General features: G+C 43.2%; 1 protein-coding gene across 20 annotated transcripts in view; it reads left to right on the top strand.

Annotated features, from left to right (window-relative positions):
• The window catches only part of KIAA1217 (KIAA1217 ortholog), a 925,495-nt gene that overhangs the window by 746,354 nt on the left and 154,427 nt on the right, over positions 1-24,714 (top strand). For all 20 annotated transcript variants that reach the window (XR_003854495.1, XR_003854494.1, XR_003854493.1 and 17 more), the window contains one exon: positions 7,344-8,191. Coding sequence is in view for 17 of the 20 variants with exons in the window: in XM_029588689.1 (XP_029444549.1) it covers positions 7,344-8,191 (848 nt within the window). In the remaining 3 variants the exon portion in view is untranslated. The remainder of the gene's footprint in view (positions 1-7,343; positions 8,192-24,714) is intronic.

Below are 24,714 nucleotides of genomic sequence, written 5' to 3'. Positions count from 1 at the left end.
AGTGTCCATTTTATCCCGCGGCAGCTAATTTACCGGCAAAACACACGCGCACAGTATACATGGCCTGGAACGTGTGTATTATGGGTGTAAATTGTGCACCCAGAAATTTTTTTTTCCATCAAAGGTTTTTTATTTTTTCAAAATGCTGCTTTCTGTGGACCCACAGAAAAACAGTATTTTTGGTTTTTTTAGTCGAGCCCTTGACACATGGCAAGACTTAACGCCAGTTCTGAGGCTGACATTAAATTTTCTGTGTTAAAAAGTGTGCATCGGGCGCACAGCAATTTTTTGCATCAGTGGTAATGGCTAATAGCCTCATCTACATGGCATTTACATATGATGAGCTCTATTAGCTACTCGCTTGTTTAAACATGCGTTTTGGACACGTAATTGCCATTACTGCAATGGGAGTTATTCTAGTGCGTCCAAAACATGTGTCCAACCGCACTGTGCTCAGTGTACAAATAAGCAATGAAAATAAGTGATGGAAAGTATGCATATAAATCCAGAGTCCTTACCCTGTGCCTCCAAAAGGAACCTGAGTGGTCTATAATGCTCTTGCAGATCATCATATATGACTAATTGTTATGATGTCCCAATAAACAATGATTTCACAGGCTCCAGAGATTGTATTTTACTCCAAGACCCATATGCCTATTAGAATTCTGTAGTTCCATGCAAGGGGAAGAAATGTTTACCAATGGGATCTACAATCCTGAATGTCACTTTTTCTTTTACAAATGTGTAATGTTAAATCTGTCCTGGAGCTGTTTTATTGCCTTTTACTTCTACTACTACTACTTTTTATTTCTAAAGTGCTGGTAAACAAATGTAGTGCGCTACAGATATATACACAAGAGACAGTCCCTGCTCATGAGAACATAAGAAGTTGCCATACTGGTTAGACTGAGGGTCCATTAAGCCCAGCATCCTGTTTCCAACAGTGGCCAATCCAGGATACAAGTACCTGGCAAGTACCCAAACATTAAATAGATCCCATGCTACTAATGCCTACAGTACCTGAATGTAATCCGCTTTGAAGTGCTGAAAAAAGTTTGAAAAGCATAATATAAAAAAAAAAATCGAATGGCGGTAATAAGCAGTGGCTATTCCCTCAGTCAACTTGAAGTCATGGAAGCTCCATGGAGCTTCCTTGCTACTCAAGACAAATGTAGATGACAGAAAATAGGCCATTATTCAGAAGGTTTGTTTGGCTAAGTTTGGGACAAACCACTGTATTTGGATATCCCATTGACTGCCCCCAACTTATCCGGATAAAAGCTTAGCTGGATAAATTGGGGCATTTTTGGTGGGGATGACTTATCCACATAACTTAGCCAGATAACTTCATCTGGTGATGCTGAATATCAGTGTTATCTGGATAAAATTATCCAGATAATTTTGAATTATCTGGGTATGTTGAGTGGCACAGCCACACTGTTGAATATCCTTTCTAAGTAATTCAGATAACTTACCCAAATTTCCCACAGGTGAATATCAACCTCCAAGAGTCAACAGGAAATGCATTTATTATGGAGAAGTGGTTAAAATTACAATGAGAGTTTTTAGACTGTGTTTGAAATGGTTAGAGAGGAAGCATAATGTACCGATGCAGGACGTCTGTTCCAGGCACATGGCGCAAAAAGGTGGAGAGTGCGGAGACGGGAGCTGGCAGTGAGAGGCGTAGGGCACTGATAAGAGTGACTTATCAGATTGGAGTTCATGAGGAAGAATGTAGGGAGATGGAAGAGAAGATGGGTAACAAGGAGCTGCAGAGTGAATGCACTTGTAGGTGAGCAAAAGAAACTTGAATTGCATGAAGAAGTGGATGGGGAGCCATTGTAGTTACTTGAGAAGAGGGCTTACATGGTCATAACAACATTGAAGGAACCTGAGTTGTGCAGATGAATTTTGAAGAGATTGCTGGACAGAAAGATGGTTCAGTGGGAGGCCTGCAAATAGCAAGTAGTCTAAGCGTTACATGACTCTTTTGTTTCTAGTAGTTGGGTGACTGCCATCTTTTCTCTCAAATAGCTTCTAAAAAGTGAACACCAGATAATACTTTTCCCATCCTGGGCCTTCTCCATTCTTACAGTCTTCCAGACATATTCGGAACTGAGCTAGACCCAGACTCCTCAGCATTCCCTTCCTTTACTGCATTCCCTATGCAGTTACATTACCCTACCATTCCTGCACCAGGCTAGCTGTATGAGTGGAAAGGGACCAGTTCAGCCAACAGTTCTATGGAATCTTTAACTGCAACTCAGGCACTATGTGCTCAAAAAGATGTAAAAAATGTCTCCCCATCTAGTCCAGGCACCACGGCAACCTTATGCGACTGAGAAAACAAGACTCGCCTCCCTGTCCCTTCACTCCACTTCCACCCCTAACCTTGGAATTAGTCCAGTTCTGATTTAGGAGCTGCCAGCAGGGTTTGTCATTGCAACGCCGCCTCACTTTACCCTTCGCCCCACGAGCTGGGAATTAGTTGAGTTTATTGATTTAATATACTGCCTTTCCACAGAAATCAAAGCGGTACCTTCTACATTGTTCCTAGTCCCAGACGGCCTGAGGAGCAGGAATAAAAACTGATCATTGAACCTCCCACTTGTCACTTCATTGTGCTTTTTACTGGGCTGGCACTGATAAATTAATTGCATTTCAAAGAATTAACTCAGCATTTAGAACATTAAAAAAAGTGAATAGAAGCAATTAGGATGGCTCTACATTTAAATCGACATTTCTCTGTTTCAAAGGGCCACTATGGTCCTATGTCTTAGAGTCAGCAGAGATAAATTTTGATTGGCAGATGCAAAAACACAAATGATGTGAAAAAAGTAATAGGTTACAATTTGATCCCCCTGTGACTGGCTAAATTTTATCTGGGTAACCTGGCTAACAGGGTCATTCATCAGAATGTGTTAGGCCATTATCATGGGCATTAGGACCCTAAAGCCCACGATAACGCCATAATGCATGTGCTACTTATTCCGTTGCGTGACGCAAATGCAAATTTTGAAAATGTATTTAAAGGGGAGGAGTTATGCAAATTAAGTGCATTAATGCAGTGTGTGATAGCATAATGCATGTTGTTAATACCTACACCTTTTTTCCTGGTGTTAAGCCTGAAATGGAATTTGTGATAAATATTGGGGAGAGAGAGAGAAAGAGAGAGAGACTGACTGACTCCAGAGTGGTATGTATAATTGTCATCTATATATACCACTATAGAAGGCTGATCTAGGAACTCGAGGTAGGTTTTGGTGGTGGACTAGGGTTTCGGGGCCAGTTGTTCAGGCACAGTCAGATGTACAAACAGCACAGAACACATCAGTGAAGATTGGATGTGATTTGGAATGAGGAAAGATGTACAAAGATGAGATTTCTACAGTGTTCTCGCGCCCTAGCTTGATGCATCTCTACCTGGGTACTATCAAGCTAGGGCGTGAGAACACTGTAGAAATCTCATCTTTGTGTGACATTCCTCATTCCAAATCACATCCAATCTTCACTGTGCTGTTCGTACATCTGACTGTGCCTGTACAACTGGCCCCGAAACCCTAGTCCACCACCAAAACCTCACCTCGAGTTACTAAATCAGCCTTCTTTAGTGGTATAAATAGTTGACTACTAAGTTGGTCAGAAAATACCTGTTGTAAACTTAACAGATGTTTTCAGTGGAACACTTACCCAGCTAAGTTCTGTTTAATATCTAGGTAGTTACCTGAGTAACTTTCCTGCTCTCTGGCCTGCAGAATATCAACCTCCTAGTTATTTATATTAGATCAGTGTTTCCAAACCTTTTATCACCCAAGGCACACCTGCATTAACAAAAATGTTGTGTGGCACATCAGCATCCACAGAGCAGGCAGTGTGGACATGGAGAGGACTCATATGGTCAAAAGAAAGCTACGAAAACACTAAAAGCCCCACCAGCCTCTCTTCTAAATTCTAAAACAAAGAGAGAGAAAGCAAATTCACACATAAACACATCACTGTGGACCAGTTCCTTCTACAAAACAAGTGTAAGAGACTGGACCAACTCCCTCTACATACAAGTGTAAGAGACTGGAGACATTGATATGGTGCCAGCAGCTGGCTCACTTAGTTAATTTGGCTTCTATATGCTGGTGCCAGAGCTCCTTCACTGTTCCTGCTTCCAGCCCTCGGAGTGAGTTACATTCAGTGCTCAGTGCCTGTTCTCCTTGTCTCATTCTACTTGGGGTTAAGACAGAAGCTAGAAGGACCCAAAGTTGGGGAAGATGAGAAGGTGTTTGCAATGTGTGTAGGAGTTTCTACAAGTTTAAGAGCCACCGCTGGTGTCAGGGCCGGTGTAAAAACTGGGCAATTATATAGAGTGCCACATATTGGATGGGGTCGGCAAAATCCCCCAATAGAGCCCATCCTGTTGGCAATCAAAGCATGGGAGAGGGCCCCAGGACTGGCGTGAGGGAGAGGGAGAGAGAGTCTCTGTATAGAGTTAATATGATATACTGTAAGAGGGGACACTTTCAGAACATGCTGTATAGAGGGGGCACTTTCAGGACATGCTATGTATATACCACTGTAAGAGGGGATACTTTCAGAACATGCTGTATAGAGGAGGCACTTTCAGGACATGCTATATAGATACCACTGTAAGAGGGGACACTTTCAGCTTGGAGCGAGTTTGGGGGCAGGTTTTACAAATACAGTCAGAGTAATTAACTGCAAATTTGATATGACTGATGAATTTCTATCATTTGAATCAATGAAAGGTACCAACAAGAGGAGTTGATTTGTACAAAGCAGTCTCTACCTAGCTTGCTGGAATATATCTGGCTAACTCTAAGTTATCCGGATATGTTCAGTGGCACGGCCAGATAATTTGTGAATATGGCCTTAGGAGAAAGTTTGTGCTCTCCCTCCACCCGTTCCACTAATCTTTGACAATCTCAGGGTGACTGGAAATTAAACGTTCCCAGGTATGGAAAGCAGGGTATTTTTTAAATCTTTATTAGCTTTAATCATTGCATATTATTTGATGTGAGTGCTGTTTGAAATGTTTCATTGATGTTTGGGATATTTTTTAATATTTTTATATGTTTTTAATTATTGGATGATCTATTTGTCAACTATTTTAAAATATTTATTTTTATTATTTTAGTATTACTGTTATGATTGATGCTTTATATTTCTTGATTTTATTGTTTGATATTTTGTGAGGAATGGTGATGTTTCTATTTTTCCTTTGTTGCACTGCATAGAGAGGCTGGCTTTTTGCGGTTTCCAGTTCAGTTTTTATCTGCACATTCTTATTTATGATCTCTTTATTCTGTATTTGGTGAGGGTCTGTCTGCACTCTGCATCTGTGACCAAGGTGAGGTATTCCGCTACTATGTAGTTTCTGTGTAAGGATCTATAGCAGCCTAGTATGCTCTGTTTTCCTAATAGGAGATATGTTGGTGTTTTAGTGGCCCAGTGTACTATTTGCAGTGAGGACTTTCATAGGTGGGGTTGTTGGTGTTTGAGTGTTAGCAGTTAGTGCTGTTTTGGTATGGGAGGTTTATTATATTATAATTGTAGTTCAGGTTATTCCTTGGTTTCTGAGGGCTAAGCCCACACCCAACATTTGGTTACAATAGGCCTAATACATACAGGAGTTATGTGGGTAAAAATAGCATATATCATATCAATTTTCAGAATTCCATTTACGCATGTAAAACCTTTTGAAAATTCGGTGAAAATTCAAAGGAGTTGTGTGTAAAAATAGCAGCTTTCAAAAATGCATTTATGCATGTAAAAACCTAGTTTTACATATGTAAATCCTTTTGAAAATGACCTCTGTGGGATCCAGGTGTCTTTATTGTTGGCACCACAACAGTGCATGTAAATACAATATACATGGTGTTTTAAGTGATATATTTTCCTTTTTCATGTAAAATCTGCTATTATAAATGCATAACTTTTAATTGTATGTGGAGAGGACCAGAGGTGGGGGCTAAAGGCTGCAGTGTTCACCTAGGATGCCTAATACCCTTGCAGTGGTCCTCACTGGCGTCACTTGTTGCTGTGAAATGCCAAGAACAGAGCCCGGGTGCTGGCCTGGATCTAAGCATCAGGCAATGGTAAATTTTCCTTGGCACACCTGATCAGCTTTGAAGGCACACTGATTGGAAAACACTGCATTAGATTGCACATGCAAGTTGCAAAATGCATCAGTTTAGATATTTCTATTGCCAAAATAGAAAAAAAAAATATAAAAATAGAAACTGGGGTTAGGGGTTTCTTTTTCTGTGTTTTGTAGTAGATCTCACCTACTTCAGTGGGGTGGGAAACCACCGACATGACCAGTCTTAATCCATCCCATTGCAATCAGTGGGAGTTCCCATGTCTGCTGCACCTATATTCTCATGCCTGTGCTACACTTTTAAATGGATGGGTGAATCATCTCTTTTCATAAACGTGCCCCCAGAAATCACAGGTTCTACAGCTTTAATTGCGATGGTAATAAAAGATGGAAATGTGTTCCCTGAAAACTAGAAATCATGCAAGAAAAAATGAAAATAGACTCCTATAAATTATTTTTAATACATATCACATAAAAGTTAGCTGAGATTGCTGTCTTTATGACAAGGCGCCGTAGGTGTCAGCCGCAATTTATTATTACTTGTTCTGTCGTTATCAACAATTGGGAATCTTTTGTATGTCCTGTTTGTCATTTATGTGTACCCATTATGAATGTTCATATGTACAGTGGATAGCATGGGCTGAACATCTTGGAAGTAGATGAATGCAGGACACCCAGTTTTGCATCTCCTGTTTGCCAGGATCATTTATACTCAGAAATATCCTGGAGGTGATGAGCATGAGCTCCCGGAGAGGGGGGAGATGCTTGCCTGCTGTGCATTGTTGAAAATGATCATTCCAGCTGTTAGCTAGAAAGGCAATATCAGTCCGCCTCCAAAGATACCCTGGGAGGGAAGGAGAAGACCAGCTGTGGTTTTGTTCTTCTCCTTGAGCCAGCCACAGGTTATCTGAGATGTGCATCCAAAAAGGATGCAGGCAGTATCTTATAAATTGGATGTCCTCAAAGACTACAGTTAAAAGATAAATAAAAGCATAATTTCTAAATTAAAATCTGAGATTAAGCACTTAGATTCATTTTCTGTAAGCTAGGACAATTTACATCATTTTATTAAAAATAAAAATGTCTGAGTTTGGTGCACTTTCAAATATATTTGAAATAATGAAAGACTTTGCCTTGAAAATGAGCATTAATATGAGAGAGTGTACCTAGCAGAACTGGTAGAATACGCTGACAAAATGCATTCAACTTAAAGTGTCTGTTTTTATATTTTCAGATGCAAAGAGAAAATTCTTACACAGGGAGAGAAGGCCCAATTACAATTACCCATCGCCCGGGCTCTGCCACACATCCCTCTCATGGAGGGCCAAACTCACCGCCTCCCACGCCCGTGCCTCATTCCATGCCCGCTTCCCCATCTAGAATTCCTTACGGAGGACCTCGGCCCATGGGAGTGCCGGGCAATGCAACAATCCCAAGAGACAGGCTTTCGAGTGTGCCTCCGTCTAGATCCATCTCTCCGAGCCCCAGCGCCATTTTGGAAAGAAGGGATGTCAAACCAGATGAGGACATGAGCAACAAAAATCTAGCGTTGTTGAGAAATGAGGGCCTGTATGCTGATCCTTACTTGTATCATGAGGGACGGATGAGTGTGGCATCTTCACATACTGGACATCCTCTTGACATTCCTGATCACATTCTAGCCTACCATCGTGGTGCGGTGAGATCCGCAAGCGCGTACTCGAACCCTTCTGTGCAGGCTGAGATGATGGAGCAATCAATGTACAGACAAAAACCAAGAAAGTACACAGACAGTCACCTGCCAACTTTGGGTTCCAAAACGCCACCTTCCTCTCCGCACAGAGTAACAGACATCAGGATGATAGATCTTCATTCTCATAATACTCATGTGCCGCCTCACGCCATTCAGCCAGACAGGTCTTCCCCTGTCCGTCAGTCATTTAAGAAGGAACCAGGAGCCTCTGTTTTTGTGGACACAACAATAAGTAAAGTCCGCAATGTTAGTGGATTACCTGGCATGGCTGATATGGGTCCACCTCTGGCCGACAAGCAGACATTGGGAGTTTATGGGACTTCAGGAGCGCCAAAAGATGCGTATACCAGGTAAGGTTAAACTGCTGTATGTTCCTAGTTTTTAGGGAACCATTCTTAATGCACACATGTGCTCCCCCTGGGGATGAAGGTTAATGCACCTAGTTAATTAATGGGCATTTTATACTAGTATCTCTTTTATTCCTGAAACTTCTGCTTGAAGTTCCAGCAGTCTTCTAATGTCAGATATTCCCTTCTAAAATGTGTAGCTTATTTGCTAGCATGACTGTTCCATTTATTAAATGAAAGCACTTCTAAGTGTAATAAGGGATTGTAATTTATGCAGTTTCTGTTGTGAAAATGAGCTGCCAATGTGCTCCTGCCCCAGGGCCACAGGCAGGTATTTACTAGTGAGGAAAGGACTTTTTTTCTGGTCGACATTGTATCACAGCTTCTGAAGAGGAGAGGGTAAAATATTGTCGGAACAAGCTAAATATAGCTGAGTAAAGGCAGGTATATTTATGCAAAAGTTACACACAGAGGGCCAGATTTTCAAAGGGGTACGCGCGTACCCCCCAAAAACCTGGCCCAAACACCCCCTGCGCACGCCGAGCCTATGTTGCATAGGCTTCCGGCGAGCGCAAAGCCTCGGGAGGCGCGTAAGTCCCAGGGCTTTTCGGGGGGGGGGGGGCATGTCGCGATCCGCGCGTTATCGGGGGCGTGTCGGGGCGTGACGCGGCCGGCGCGTCATCCAGGGGTGACGCCGCAGGCGTGGTTTCGGCCCGGGGTGTTCCAGGGGCGTGGCCGCGGCCTCCGGACCAGCCCCCGGACCGGAACATGGCGCGCGGCAGCCGGCCTGGTGCGCGCAAAGTTACGCCTGCCTCGAGCAGGCGTAACTTTCACGACAGAGGTAAGGGGGGGTTTAGATAGGGTCGGGGGGGGGTGGGTTAGGTAGGGGAAGGGAGGGGAAGGTGGGGGGAGGCGGAAGGAAAGTTCCCTCCGAGGTCGCTCCGATTTTGGAGCGGCGGCTCGGCGTGCGCAGGCTGCCGATTTTGGGCAGACTTGTGCGCGCCGACCCCGAATTTTAATGGATACGCGCGGCTACGCACGTAGCTATTGAAATCCCGCGTACTCTTGTTCGCGCCTGGTGTGCGAACAAAAGTATGCATTTACGCAAGTTTATGAAATCTACCCCAGAGTAAACAGCAGAGGCAGGGTTAGAACCTATTTATAATGAGCCATGCTAATGCTCTGGGTACCAGATTGCTCTCTCTCTTTCATGAGAGCTTTCCGAGGAAATTAAAATGATATGGGCTAGGACACAATGCGAACTGGTTACTGGTTAAAGAACAGGAAGCAAAGAGTACAACTGAATGGTCCGTTTTTCTCAGTGGAGAGAGATGAATAGTGACAACTGTACTGTGATCGGTTATCTAACATAGCCTAATGATCTGCAGTAGGGAGCAAGGGTCACGGCGATCGGATTTGCAGATGACACAAAACTATTCAGGGAGTAACTCAGGAACATCGCACATAAGTCCACTTGGAAAATGATGCCATCGTATCTACCTGCATACACACTGATGCCTGCTAAAGCGTCTGCCAGATGTTTTCTGGAAAATGTATGTGCATAAATTTGGAGATCCAAAAGTATGTGGGCAAGTCTAGACTCCTTCCCAGCTCCAGCCCCAGGAATGCCTCTGCTCAGTCTGGGGAATTTTGCAAAAACTATTCCTGTGCATAAAACACTGTTTTACCCACAAAGATTCCTTTGAAAGTTACCCTTCCCTCAGTAATTAAAATACAAGCAGCGTGTGAGCAATTGCAAGAAGACTTTGGGAGACTCAGGAACTCGGCATCTAAATGGCAGATGAAATGTAATGTGGACAAATACAAAGTGATGCACACAGGGAAAGGCAATCTAGGTATATATACACACAACTAGCTTTTTACACTAAGAGCTGCCAGTCAGGGAAAGGATCTTGGTGCCATTGTGGGCAAAACATTGCAATCTTCAGCTCACTGTGCAGCAGTCAAAAAGCAAACATAATGTCAGGAATTATATGGAAAGGAAAGGTAAACAAAACTGTGAATATTATCATGCCTCTGTTTTCAAGGGTGGCCAATTCTGGTCCTTAAGAACCACAAACAGGTCAGGTTTTCGGGATATCCACAACGAATATTCACGAGATAGATCTGCGGGCACTGCCTGCTTATCATGCATATTCGTTGTGGATAACCTGAAAATCAGGGCTGCTTGTGGTTCTTGAGGACTAGAGTTGGCCACCCTTGCGCTATATGGATCCACACCTTGGCGACTGTGCAGATCTGGTCACCCCCGTCTCCAAAAAAAAGCAATCAAGCAGTACTAGAAAAGGGCAACAAAAATGATAAAGGGGATGGACCAGCGAGGAAAGGCTACACAGTCTAAGACTCTCCAGCTGAGAGGAGAGGGGATGTCATAGAGGTTTATAAAATTCTTTAGGGTGTGGAATAAGTTAATTGGGAGTGGTTATTTACTTTTTAAATAGTTTAAGGACTGGTGGGTACTTCATGAATCTATTAGGGATGTGAATCGTTTTTTGACGATTTAAAACAATCGTCAGATATATTTTAAATCGTTAAGAGTCACGATACAATAGAAATTCCCCCGATTTATCGTGAAAAATCATAAATCGGGGGAGGGCGGGGAAAACCGGCACACCAAAAAAACCCCTAAACCCACCCCGACCCTATAAAACGAATCCCTTACCTTCCCTCAACCTCTCGAACACCCCCAAAACTTTTTACGAGTACCTGGTGGTCCAGTGGGGGCGCAGGGACCGATCTCCCGCTCTCGGGCCATCGGCGCCATTTTGGCTGCCACTCAAAAATGGCGCCGATGGCCCGATAAAAAAAACCCCCACCTGACCCTTTAAAAACGACCCTTTAGCTTCCCCCACCCTCCCGAGCCCCCCAAAACATACCTGGTGGTTTAGTGGTGGTCTCGGGAGTGATCTCCCGTTCTCAGGCCGTCGGCTGCCACTCATAAAGATGGCGCCGATGGCCCTTTGCCCTTACCATATGACAGGGTATCCGTGCCATTGGCCGGCCCCTGTCACATGGTAGGGCACTGGCTGGCCGCCACCATCTTTAAAGATGGCGCCAGCCATCCAGTGCTCCTACCATGTGACAGGAGCCGGCTAATGGCACGGATACCCTGTCATATGGTAAGGGCAAAGGGCCATCGGCGCCATCTTTATGAGTGGCAGCCGACAGCCTGAGAATGGGAGATCACTCCTAGGACCACCACTAGACCACCAGGTATGTTTTGGGGGGCTCGGGAGGGTGGGGGAAGCTAAGGGATCGTTTTTAAAGGGTCGGGTGGGTTTTTGTTTTATCGGGCCATCGGCGCCATTTTTGAGTGGCAGCCAAAATAGCGCCGATGGCCTGAGAGCGGGAGATCGGTCCCCGCGCCCCCACTGGACCACCAGGTAATCGTAAAAAGTTTTTGGGGGGGTTCGGGAGGGTCGGGGAAGGTAAGGGGTTAATTTTAAAAGGTCGGGCCTCACTACAAAAAAAATAACGATGTGAATCGGAACCAATTCCGATTCACATCACCCACATCACCCACGATCAGATTTTTTCCCCCCTCTAGCCGAACCCGATCCACATCTCTAGAATCTAATGGGTAGCAGGTTTAAAACACATTTATTTAAGTTTTTTGTTTTTTTTTTTAGGCAATAGCATAGTTAAGCTGTGGAATATGCCCCTGGAGGATATAGTCAAGGCTGGATTTAAAAAAACAAAATCTGGATATGTCCTTAGAGGACGGGTCTTTTAACAGTTCTCACCCAGGTAGATTTGGGGATCGCTACCTCTTCTGGGCATGAGTAACAGGGCATGGATCTCCTTATTAAGATCTATTTCTACCATTAATCATTTCTATAGCACTACCTCTCATACACAGCAATATGAAGATGCATATAAGAGGCAGTCACTGCTCCCTGGAACTTGCAATGTAATCCCGACACACAGACAAAACAAATAGGAGGCTTCTGGTTAAAATCAACAAGACCTTGAACCAGGATCTGCTGAGTACTTCCACGGGACTTGGATTGGCCACTGCCAGAGACCAGGTGCTGGGCTCAGTGGACCATTAATCTGACCCAGCCTGGCACTTACGTTCTCTGTAAGGTCAGTAAGACGCTGAAAGCGTAAAACATAGCTGAGCATCAATGTTATGCATACTTACAATACTTCAATCTGCCACGACATTGCATGGTGATATCTCCGTAACTGCTGTTTTACATTTTTAATGTTGAAATTGGAAAGGAAGGTGGATGAAATATAGACTCCTCATCTTAACACAACAAACAGTATTTTGCTCAGAAAATCAATACTCGCCAGAGAGCCTGCACTAATCTTGTTTAAGTCTGCATTGTTAATTAGAGTTGCACAAAATTAATTACTTCTTATTTGTCACTCTGTAGATTAACTATGGAATGTAACTAATTACTTTGTTGTGTAGGTAACTTCTTTTGTTAGAGAGAGATTTTTTTTTTTTTCTAAACATACAAACTTGCCCTGAATCTCTTCTTTTTACAAATTCCACTACTGCGTCTGCAAACTTCAAAGCTGTTTCTGATATAAAAGCTGGAAATGGAGTGGAGGGAGTAGGGCTGTGTCTCAGGGAAAAGAGCATTCAAACCCTGCTGCTGACCTTTTTGACCTTGGTTGGGCAAGCCACTTTACCCTCCATTGCCTCAAGTACAAACGTGCCGATGCAATTCCACAGCTCTCGGCCTAGCGCACAGGTTAATCTGCGGTTGGACGTGCGTCCATAACCCCTGATGCAATAAGGGGAGTAGAACATCCAAACCAGCGCTTAGCTAATAGCGCTCATCACGTGTAAATGCCATATTGATGTAAAAAGCATGCACCCGACGCACACATTTTTTCCCTCAAAAGTTTCCGTCAGCCCCTGGAGCTGGTGTTAAGTCTTGAGGAGCCCCAAAAGTTAACAGAAAAGTATAAAATACTAGGGATGTGCATTCGTTTGCAACGAAATAGGAAATAAAGACGAAGTTTACTATTTCATTGCGTTTCGGGGGGCCAACGAAACGATAGGAAAACCCATGAAATTTTGTGTGGTTTTCTTATCGTTTTTTTTTGGGGGGGGGGGAGAAAAGGCACATAAAAAAACCAACCCCCAAACCCACCCCAACCCTTCAAATTTAATTAATTGCAATCCACCCCAACCCTTCAAATTTAACTAATTACAACGCCCCCCCAAAACTTGCCAAAAATCCCTGGTCGTCCAGCGGGGTCCTGGGAGCGATCTCCCCCTCTCGAGCCGTCGGCTGCCACTAATCAAAATGACGCCGATGGTCCTTTGCCCTTACCATGTGACAGGGGCTACTGGTGCCATTGGTCGGCCCCTGTCACATGGTAGGAGCAATGGATGGCCCGCACCATTTTTTAAGATGGCGCCGGCCGTCCATTGCTCCTACCATGTGACAGGGGCCGGCCAATGGCACCGATAGCCCCATCACATGGTAAGGGAAAGAGCCATCGGCGCCATTTTGATTACTGGCAGCCAACGGCCTGAGAGCGGGAGATCGCTCCCGGGACCCCCCGCTGGACCACCAGGGATTTTTGGCAAGTTTTGGGGGGTTGGGAGGGTTGCAATTAATTAAATTTGAAGGATTGGAGTAGGTTTGGGTTTTTTGTTTCGGGGCAGCCGAAAAAAAAATCGGCCCGAACTGCGGGAAAATGAAATTTCCTGCGGTGGGCCGATAACAAAGGACGAACCGACAGGTTTGGCCGAATCACATCTCTAGAAAATACTGCTTTTCAATAGTTCCTCTGACTTAATATTGTGGCAATATTAAGTTGGAGGAACCGAAAAAAGGAGTAACATAAAAAATAAGAATAATTTTTAAAAAATGTCTTGCTTGGAGGTAAGATTAGGAAACGGATGCTTAATTAACAAGCGTTCATTTTCCTAACCCATGGCTGTGCACAGGTTAGGGAAACGGACGCTCGTAAAATTGAGCGTGTTTCCCTAACCTGCGCAAAGCCATTTCTCCTGGGCGCCCGATGCCATGGATGCTTCAGGAACGCACAATTTATTTGTGGCACGTCCTTTTTAGTGAGGCGACTCATTGCCTATTGCATCGAGCGCCCAGGAGAGGTGATGGTGCGCATGTTAAAAAAGCGCGTCCAGTCTGGACGCCCGTTTTTAGCGCGTCTGTATTGCATCAGCCAGCTTGATTGTGAGGCCACTAGGAATACTGAAATGCCTGCACTACCTGTATATAATCCAGTTTGAAGTGCCTGAAAAGCAGAATATAAATAGATAATACTGCAGTTTTCTATTTGCATATATATATGTAGAGCTACATGGGGCAGAGTACTTGTATTTTTTTCTTGTAAACTGTGTTCAGGATAAAGCTGTATTCTGGATGTGTATTTGTTTTGATTGAGGGTGTAGCACTGGGTCTGTGGTCTCTGTAACCTGAGACGTGCATACCAGAACAGCTGTACAGAACAAAGTCCCAGTACTGAGATGTTAGGCCCCACGCTGCCCACTGCCAGAAAGTGCAGGGCCAGACGCTCACGTAAAGGTAACGCTTCCTGTCACAACGCAGAGGTGCATGGCACCTGTAGAAATCAACAGGAAAATGTGGCCATCTTGCACACACAGGAAAGCCCAAGAAAAAAGTAGCCGGAAAAAAAGAGAATTTGACATGTGTGTCCCCCAGGTCACATTAAATCTAAACTTCCATCTAATCCAGTGGTTTAACATGGTCAGACTGCAGTCTGAGAATGTTTTCCTCCTGTTGAGTACACAGCTGGAAAAAATATTGCCTTTGCTATTTTTCAGGAGGCTTATATCTAGAATAAATAAAGAGCAAAAATTAGGTTTAAAAAAAATGTGCTGTGGTTTAGAACATAAAATTCTGACTGTTTTTCATGGCTCTTTTCCTCTAATTAAATGTTGCTGTAGTATTATTGTAAAATAGCAAGGCAAGTCTATCTAGAGTGTCACAAACAGGCCAGCTTTTCAGGATATCCACAATGAATATGCATGAGATAGATTTGCATGCACTGCCTCCACTGGATGCAGATATATATCATGCATATTCATTGTGGATATCCTGAAAATCAGACCTGTAGGGCAGATAACACTCACACATATATTTAGATGAGATTGTTTGTATCCCAGCCAATAAAATAATCTAGGTTCACCAGGGACTGAATTATATTACACCTTTTTTTTTGTTTCTAATATGGATTTTTATTGTGACATGCTATAATTCACAATGAATGATAGTTATGTGAGATCTGGCATAGATTTGTTAGGCAGCAGCTACCAATCGTTCTGGATTTGGGAGATTCCTATGTTACTGGTATCAGAATAAGGAACAAACCTCACTTAACACTTACAATGCAAAGCTAACTGCCAAGCATAAAAGTAATAACTGACCCACGCCTTACGTATGCATCCAGGAAAGGGCGTGCAGCGTCTGACAGTCTCTCAGCAGCAGTCTGGCTGTCTGGTCCAAGGTCTGCTCGCTGGGGCTGGCAGCACAGGCAGGAAGTTAACTGCCCTCCACGGCTTAGCTGGAAGCAGTTCCACAAATGTACATAAAGATGGGATGTGTGTTTTATCAGTCCTGGGAAAGGCTGGCAGGCGTAAGACTTGAGTGGCTAGTCTTGCTTGCAACACGTGCAGGCAGGCAGAGAGCATAGGAGGTGCACCACTATGGCATTCAGGAACCGTGTAGTAGCATGGACCAGGGTTTAAAGAAAAAGCCAACTTTAGGTCTCCTCTTCTTCCTCTTAGCTCCTTTTGCCCCTAGACCAGGGGTGGGAAATTCCGGTCCTTGAGGGCCGCAAACCAGTCAGGTTTTCAGGATATCCCTAATGAATATTCAAGAGAGATTTGCATGCACTTGCCTCGGTTGTATTCAAATCTGTCTCATGTATATTCATTAGAGATATCCTGAAAACCTGACGGGTTTGCCAGCCTCGAGGACCGGAATTGCCCACCCGTGCCTTAGACTGTCATGGCACACGCGTCGTAGATGAATGCCCACTGTCTCTCAAAAGGAGCATGGATTGGAAATGCCACCATCCATGGGTACATCATTGGTGAGTGATTCATACTGGTTTTTTTTTTTTCCCTAGCAGCAGATTCAAGTGATGGTGGATGTGCTGGGAAGCAGCCCGTCGCTCAGTGTATGCTGCTTCCACCACTGCAGCCTCAACAAATTCATGCCTGGCTAGCCATATCGGCTAGTTCAAACAATGTCCTGTTTTTTCAAACAAGCAGTTCTTTGTCCTTGCACTGCCATAGCATCCATGTTTGATTTGGAACCATTTCATTGGTTCAGTGACCCACAGCTCCTTTAAGGTTGACCTGTTTGTGGAACTCGGGGACTGGAGTTGCCTGCCCCTGATGTGGAAACCACAAGGTCCATATTCAGAGAGAAAGTGGCAGCGCATTTATCCAGGGAAAATTATGCACAAGTCTTATGCTGAATATACTCGGATAAAGTCATAGACTGTGAGTTTTCTGACTTGTTTGTGGAGCTTTACTTGGATACCGCTATATATATATGTGTGTGCTCACTGACTAAAGTTTAGCTCCCACCCCTGAAATGCCTCCATTGATACAAAAGGGCAGGGAAAGGGATTGCCCAGGCAGCCCTATATCTTTATTTGGACAGGCAGGAGGCAGGGGATCCCAGAACAACACTGCAGGCTTTTTTGTTTTTCTGCAGGGATGTGCATTCTTCAGGTTATTCGTTTCATTTGTTTCGGGATGTGCATACTCAGGTGGACACCTACATGCATGCATACCATCAGTTTTGTGCTCATACTTGCCGATCAGGAGATATGTGTACATGCCCAAAACAAATGAAACGAGTGACCCAACAAATGCACAGCCCTAATTTCTGACAGGAGGAGAGATGGGGAGGTTATAGCAGGGTGACAGTTCTTTTTTTTTTTTTTTTTTAAACATTGGGGATATCCTGCGATGGTGCTGCTAATAATTTTAAAAACAATTTTTTACAGCACATTGGGAAGGAGGGCAGGAGGGGGGGATAGGACCACAGGACGTGAGTTAAATAGATAATAAATATGATAATAAGTATGGATCTGCGGGGAACTTTTTAAAAAAAAATCATCTCAGGAGGGAAGAAAGGAAGGGGATGGAGCTGATTCTAACTTCTTAAGACTTTTATATGGGGGCAGGAAGTTGGTTGGCCAAATTTAAATCTAGTCTTGCAGCACCTAGATTTAGTCAAATTAGGTTCCAGTGCTGAAGATCAATGCTAGCTGCCTAACTGTCTCTCCCCTGCCCTAATTCTGCACTCAGGCCTCCCCAGAAATTGCTCTGCTAAATTTAGACACCTAGTGAAATTTAGGAGGGTAATATTCATTGCCGCTTAGACAGATTATACAAGGACTTATCCGGCTACAGTAGGTGGCGACGGCTAGATATCTAGCCGCGTTTAGCGACCACCACTTTTCCAGATAAGTACTTATTCAACTTAGTACTTATCTGGCTAAGTGGTGGGTGGGAAATGGGTGTTTCAGGGAGGAGTGACTTATCTGGTTAACTTAGCTAAATAAATTAACCAGATAAGTTAGTCCTGCTCAATAGCGATTTTTTTTTCAGGGATATTCAGCTGCTGAATGTTCCTTGTTAGCTGGATAAGTCTTATCTGGCTAACTTACTAGACATTCATTTTTTAATATCTACCTCTAGGTGGATAAATGTTGCCAGTTAGCCTTACCAGTTTTCAAAAACTGTTCTTGCCAGCTAAGTCCTTACTTAGCCAGCTAGTTGCTTTTGAATATTGAGAACAACATATTTCAGCATCTATTTGAATGTGCGCAAAGGAGAGAGAGGAGTTAAAAATGACCCCAGAGTTGTAGGCAGAGGGGACAGGAAGAACAACAAATGCTATCCACTGAGATAGAAAAGGGGGAAGGGGGGGTGGGTTTGGGAGAAAGATAAGAAGTTCAGTCTTATCTGTGTTAACTTTAAGCTAGCGATGGGACTTCCAGGCACTTACTATATGTCACTTATAAATAAGCCAAGATCTGAGACTGGATTCCAGATGAAAGTTCTGGTGCAGAGAGAGAGAGATCTGGGAGTCATCAGCATAAGGATAGTATTGAAAGTAATTTGGAGAGATCAGAGCAAGAATGAGATGAGTGTAAAGAGAGAAAAGAAGAAGACCTAGAACAGAGCCTCTATGGACTTTTCACTTGCCATTTTCCCCTATATTTCTCATTGTAACTCAGCCATGCCCACCCCCAGTAAGTCTTCTGTTCACAAATTATTGTGTCAGATTATTTCAGCAATCTGGCATACAAATGTGGCCTTTTATCCCCAATAATCTTTGCTAACACATGGAAACCCAAATTCCAGTTATCACTGAATTTCACTACATGGTTTCTTTTTTTCTACTCACCCTTTTTCTGGTCTTCTCCCTTTTCCCCTGCCTTGACAGGGTCCTTCAGCAGTAATGAAAATATGTGGGTCTGTTTCCCCTCCAAAATCTTTGCTTTATCTTACTAGGTACATGCAGTTCCAGTGGACCTATTGCTTACCATGTTGCCTCGCTGATAGCCAGCCCTGGCATTGTATCTCATCTGTATTCATTGCCTAGCTTTCCTGCTTCACCTAGCTCCACTCCATCTTTGTTCTCATGTCACCTCCATCATTACCACACAAAAACATGGAGTCTTTCTGTTAGCTGAACTCTGTCCATCTTGGATCTCTTGTAGGTAAGTTTTAGGGGTGCAGGAACCTGTCTGCTACAGGACACTTTCGGTTCCCCTCCCACCTCATCTCACAGGAAAAGACAACGTTTTCTCCACAGAATTAGACTTTTATTTATCAGATTTGGCAGTTTTGGCATTTAGAAGAAAATAATAACACGTCTCTGACATCCTTGCTACTGAGCCCATTTACCTTAAAGAAATCTTTTATACCATAGGTGGCTTAAAACATGCCATAAACCTTTGCCTGCCTAATATATTAATACTTAGGGCTAACTTACTTACCCCTGGACCCCTGGACCCAACGATTTCCCAGTTTACCTCTGAAGCAGGCTCTGGAGGTCTGGAGATTGTGGACAGGGGAGGAGGCTTGTTTCTGGGTCTGGTACTGGCAGAGCTGCTGGGCTTTTCTCAGCTTCTCACTGCCTCAGACTTTGCGCCACTGTCCGACCCCAGGCAGGGCGTTTCCTCTCTCTAGTCTCCTGGCCACACCTAGTCTTCTCCCTTCTTGATAGCATGGGGTGTTGGGGCTGCTTTGGGTCTGCCCCCTTTCTCCTTATTTGCTGCCGTTTTCCAGCTGATAAATATGCATAAGATTGTGCATGATCATGTAGTGGGTGGAGGGTCTTTGCCACATTGCAGATCTTTTCCCCCTCCTCTTTTCTTCGAGGGGGGGTCCTGCGACATCTGGACCAAGGCTGTCTGCCACTGTCAGCGTTTTCTCCATTTCAGAGTGCTTCCCCTTCATCCAAGGGTGGGGGCCCCTGTGATCTCTGGACTTCCCTTAGCCGGTTAGTGACTTCTGCTTTTGAGCCAGAGTTGCTGCATTGTCCCTCTGTCTTGGTTTTATTTACACAGGAGTTTTACAACCAGCAGATCTTGATAACTTTAACTAGAACTGAAGGATACTTTTCAGCTGGGCAAAGTTTCTTCTTTTTCCACTGTGACAGTGATTTTTTTGGCATGTCAGTATACTAGTCAGCATCCCTCTTTGGCTATTATGGTTCATATTGGGTGCTTTCAGTGGTTAAACATGGGATATCTCCCTACATTCTCACCTCCAATACTGCAACTCCCAGTATGTTACCATCTGAGGAGGATTTATTTGTTTCAGTAGTTCCACATGCAGTGGGTCCTCCGCAGCTTGTATCCTTGATCAATCAATCTTCCTGCTGCTTCCCTTCTGTCCACCAATCATGCCACACTTCTACTTCTGAAATTGTTCCTCTGAGGCTGGCTCACAAAGCTTTCTGCCCACTGATTTCTTCCTTCTTCCACTGGGAGCTAGTGTGCTCTAGCTGACCTCCACAAGCTTCTACTTCTGTTATCTTCTGCAGCAAAAGAGGCGGGGGCCAGTCAGTGTGCCACTTTTGTCCTTCCTTCCTCAGAGGTTCTCCCTCCCTCCATGGATTCCTTGAGCGTGACCCTGTTCCTACCCCCCATTTCCCTAGTCCTACTCTTCCTTTGTTTCTGAGCTAACTGGCCTTTGCCATGTGGCGCTGTTATGGCCTTCCTTCTGATAGTAAGGGCTTCCTTCCATCCCCTCAGCATTACTTTGTTCTAAAGTGGAGAATTTGAATTTCTGTAGGGTGCTGTTGCATGTTGGGTGAAACAAAAGGAGAGAAGTTGTTGCATTCTGAGTGAGGGAGGAAAGCCTTTGAAGTCATGAATGAAAAGTTCTTATACAGTGGATTGAACCTGAAGTGAAGGGCTTTTTCACAAAAAATCTCAGTAGATTTTCCAGTTTAGAAATATATATCGCACATGCTGGTTTTATGTATATTTGTTTCTTCCACTTTTAATGCAAATGATATTTTAACGTGTTTCTAATGTCCAAGGAAAAATGTGTTGATGAAACGAGGAAGCCTGTGTTAGTCAAACTTTCATGGGTTTTTAAATGCACAGATTCCAATTATTTTAGCGTAAGATCCAAAAAAAATTTTAATCCAGTGTCCAACAAAAACGAAAGTAAGCAGCCATCTCTCACAGACATGCATGTTTTAGCTTAGCATTACCTGTCAAAAGGAAAAATGCACTTCATTTAGAGCATATAAAGCTGCTGTACTCCCAAATACAAACTAGAAGCATACGATGAAGTTATCCTGAGTAATGACTGCTCGATTTGTTTCACTTGTCTTGAAGATGAAATAAGCATTTTTTTCAGTGAAGTGTGACCAGCTCAGTATATGCCAGTTATGGGGCTTTCCAAACCCTGTCCTGCTAACCCCTTAACCAATTGAAGTTTCAGGATATCCACAATGAATGTGTATGAGATAAATATGCATACAAGTGATCTCCAGTGCATGCAGAGTTATCTCGTGCATATTTATGGTAGGTACTCTGAAAACCCGATTGGCTGTGCAGCACTCAGGACAGGTTTGGAAAACCCTGTATTAAAAGCATATTTGAGTGTTTATGTACACACTAACAGCAATTAGCACATATATCCAATATTTATGAAGCTCCAAATGCAGGGCAAAATGGCATGTATTTAGAATATATGCATGCATGTTTAAAAAAAAATGTTTTTTTTAACTTTATATTAAATTTTAAGTAGGATTTTTATATACAAACGTATTCAAGTAATGATAATTTACAAGAGAAAAATAAACAGATAACCCAAATACATTAGGTCCGATATTGAAAGTGTGTTCAGCATTCAATTGCAGACCACTAGATTGCCAGATAAGTCCTACTTATCTGGCTATCTCTTAGCCATAGTAGTAGTGGGCAGGGAGTAGGCGGATCTGGGCGGTAGTACTTAGGTTATCCGGCTATCAGGCTAAGTAGCGATATTTAGCCTTAGCTGAAAAAGTTGAGTTATACCTGCCAATGAGCAGGTTTAACATAGCAGGGTATTACTTATCTGGCTAAGTGTTGCCATGCTGCTGAATATCCTTTGCAACTTAGCCAGATAAGTCATATCTGGTTAAGTTACTTAACCGGCCAGTGCTCAATATCAGGCCTATAGTGTACCCCATGAATGTAATATCATTACATTAAGAATTCCACAAATAAAAGGGGAGGCAAGACGCCAAAACAAGACATTCTAAAATCCAATGCCTATTAAATTTTTACATGCCTGCCCTGTATATCCAGTATATTAAAATGAAATTTGCTTGGGTCCTGATACCAAGAACTAAATTTAACATATACTTTTAAAACTAGAAATTTAGCTCCAGAGCTGTAGTAAACTAATATGCTGACCCTAGGACATTCTGACTTATGCACTGTTTTCAGCACTATTGATCACTACCCAATCCTTGATACTCTATTCTCACTTGGATTTCAAGACTTTATTCTGTCTTGGTTCTCTTTTTTACCCCTCCCATTAAACTTTGAGTATATGCTTGATTGGATCCTTCTCCACCACTACCTCACTATCAGTCGCTGTGCTTCAGAGCTCTGTCTTGGGACCTCTTCTCTTCTACCTCTCTACTTGTTCCGCTATTCTCTGATCTCCTTCCATCTTTATGCTGATAATGCCTAGATCTACCTCTCTGCACCAGAAATTTCTTCAGGAATCTAGTCCCAAATCTCAGCCTGCGTGTTTGACATTGTTGACTGAATGTTCCACCATCAACATAAATTCAACATGGCCAAGGCAGAGCTTCTTATCTTTCCCCCGAAACCTACTTCTCTCCTCCCCCTTTCTCTATTTTTGTGGATAATACTGTCATCCTCCTAGTTCCCTCAGCCTGTATTGGAGTTATCTTTGTTTCTTCTCTTTGTCATCCAAAACACTACCAAATTGTGTTATTTCTTTCTGTGTACCTTCACAAAATTCCTTTCTTTCCTTTCTGAACATGTTACCAAAGCCCTTATCCACTTTTTCATCACCTGCCGCTTAGACTATTGCAACCTGCTCCTCACAGGTCTCTCATAAAATCCCTCTCCTCAAGTCACTACATTGGCTCCCTATCTCTTCCTATTTTGAGTTCAGAATTCTCACACTTACCTATGAATGCTCCTCATTACCCTTTTTCTCTTCTCCCTAAACCCAACTCTGCTCATTGGTCAATCCACTTTAATCCAGTGTTTCCCAGCCTTCTTTTGGAAGCACACCTAACTGGTCTTGTTTTCAGGATGTCCATAATGAATATGCTTGAATTAGATTTGTATACACTGGAGACCTAGTGAATACAAAATTATCACATGTATATTCATTTTAGCAATCCTGAAAACCTAACAGGCTAGGTGTGCCTCCAGCAGAGGGTTGGAAAATATTGTACTTATCTATGTCCTTCTCATCCATCGCCAGCTCCAGACGTCATGCTTTCCAAGGTGCTGCTCCACATACCTGGAATAAACTTGCTGAGTGTTTGCATCATGTTCCCTCTCAGGCCTTTTTTAAATCGAGCCTAAAAACCCCCACCTTTCTGAGGCTGCTTTTAAAACTTAACCTCTGGTTCTCCTGACCAGTCCCTTGTTGATTTAACTATTTTCCATAATAAATGACGCTCACTAACTCTCTTATTTGTCCTATTTATCAGTCTTGAATAGATTGTAAGCTCTAATTAAGAGGAACTGTCTCTTATGTGTATTGGTACAGCACGGCATAAGTCTAGTAGCGCTATAGAAATGCCAAATACTAGTAGTTTTCCAGTTATGGAAAAAAAGTGTCCCAGGCCTTTCCCCATTAACAGAAGCTAGCCCTTCTCTTGCCACTGTACCTCTCCCTGAAACTGCTATTACTGGCATTAGAAGCATGGGATCATAAAAATAAAATAAAAAAAAAAGAAGCATGGGATCTACTTAATGTTTTAGGTACTTGCCAGGTACTTGTAGCCTGGATTGGCCACTGTTGGAAACAGGATGCTGGGCTTGATGGACCCTTGGTCTGACCCAGTATGGCAACTTCTTATGTTCTTATGTTCATGCACAACCTTGCAGTTTCAATCCTCCTCCTGAAACAAAACCTGCCTTCTCCACTGGACCTCGCCTTGTTCCAAACTCCTCCCAAAAAAAAAAGCATTCCCCAGGATCTCTCAAGATAGAGCCGGGAGAAGGAGAGTCTTCCATCCAACTGACTCAGCTTCTAGTGTCAATGTGACCCTAAAACTGTTGTAGCCTTTTTAATGCTTTAATTTAACAGCCAAGATCTTCCTTTTTTTGCGTATAGCTTTCTTGGAACTGTCTTCTTCATGCTTGCATTGTTCAGTTCAAAAACAACATTAATCCATCAGGTCCTGTCCTCATACAGACCTATCCATTTCAGAGCAATTATTTGCTTGCAGTGATCCTGAGGTAGGCGGAGATCGTGATTTCTGTAGGGTGTTTTTCCATAAACAACACTAGGGTAGGAAGTTGTCTATCTTTGTTGCTGATGGATAAAAAGCTTTGGAAGCCACAATATGTGCAAGCAGAACTGTTTCTCATTGTTCAATAGGTACTGAAGCACGACGCTGTGAAACCTCAGACCCTTCAGAAATGCCTGCTCTGTCAGTAGCTCATTGCATGACCTTGCAAAAGTAAATTAAAATTCCAGGATTCAAACTCTGGGGCGGCCAGATTGGAAGCAGTATGAGCACATCATAGCAAATAATAAAATAAGAATTAAATTTAGACGGTCATCCAAGAAGTTCTGCTGAAGCCGAAAACAAGGAAATTAATTATGTTCTTGTCTTCAGTCCCTTTTTCTCCTGCACTCACTTTGCTTTTAGTTAAGATCGATCCTTGTCTCTCTCTGTTCTCAAACAAACGTCATTTTCAAAACCTGTAGCGCTGGACTCATATGACTTGACGTCACTGAATTCTGCACTGGTTTAAATCTCTTTATGCAAACAAAAGACCTCTTACTTTTCCTGTTA

This window comes from Rhinatrema bivittatum, chromosome 2 (assembly GCF_901001135.1).
Source record: "Rhinatrema bivittatum chromosome 2, aRhiBiv1.1, whole genome shotgun sequence".
Classification (NCBI taxonomy): domain Eukaryota; kingdom Metazoa; phylum Chordata; class Amphibia; order Gymnophiona; family Rhinatrematidae; genus Rhinatrema; species Rhinatrema bivittatum.
Note: the sequence above shows the minus strand (reverse complement) of the source record. Positions and strands in the feature narration are given on the sequence as shown.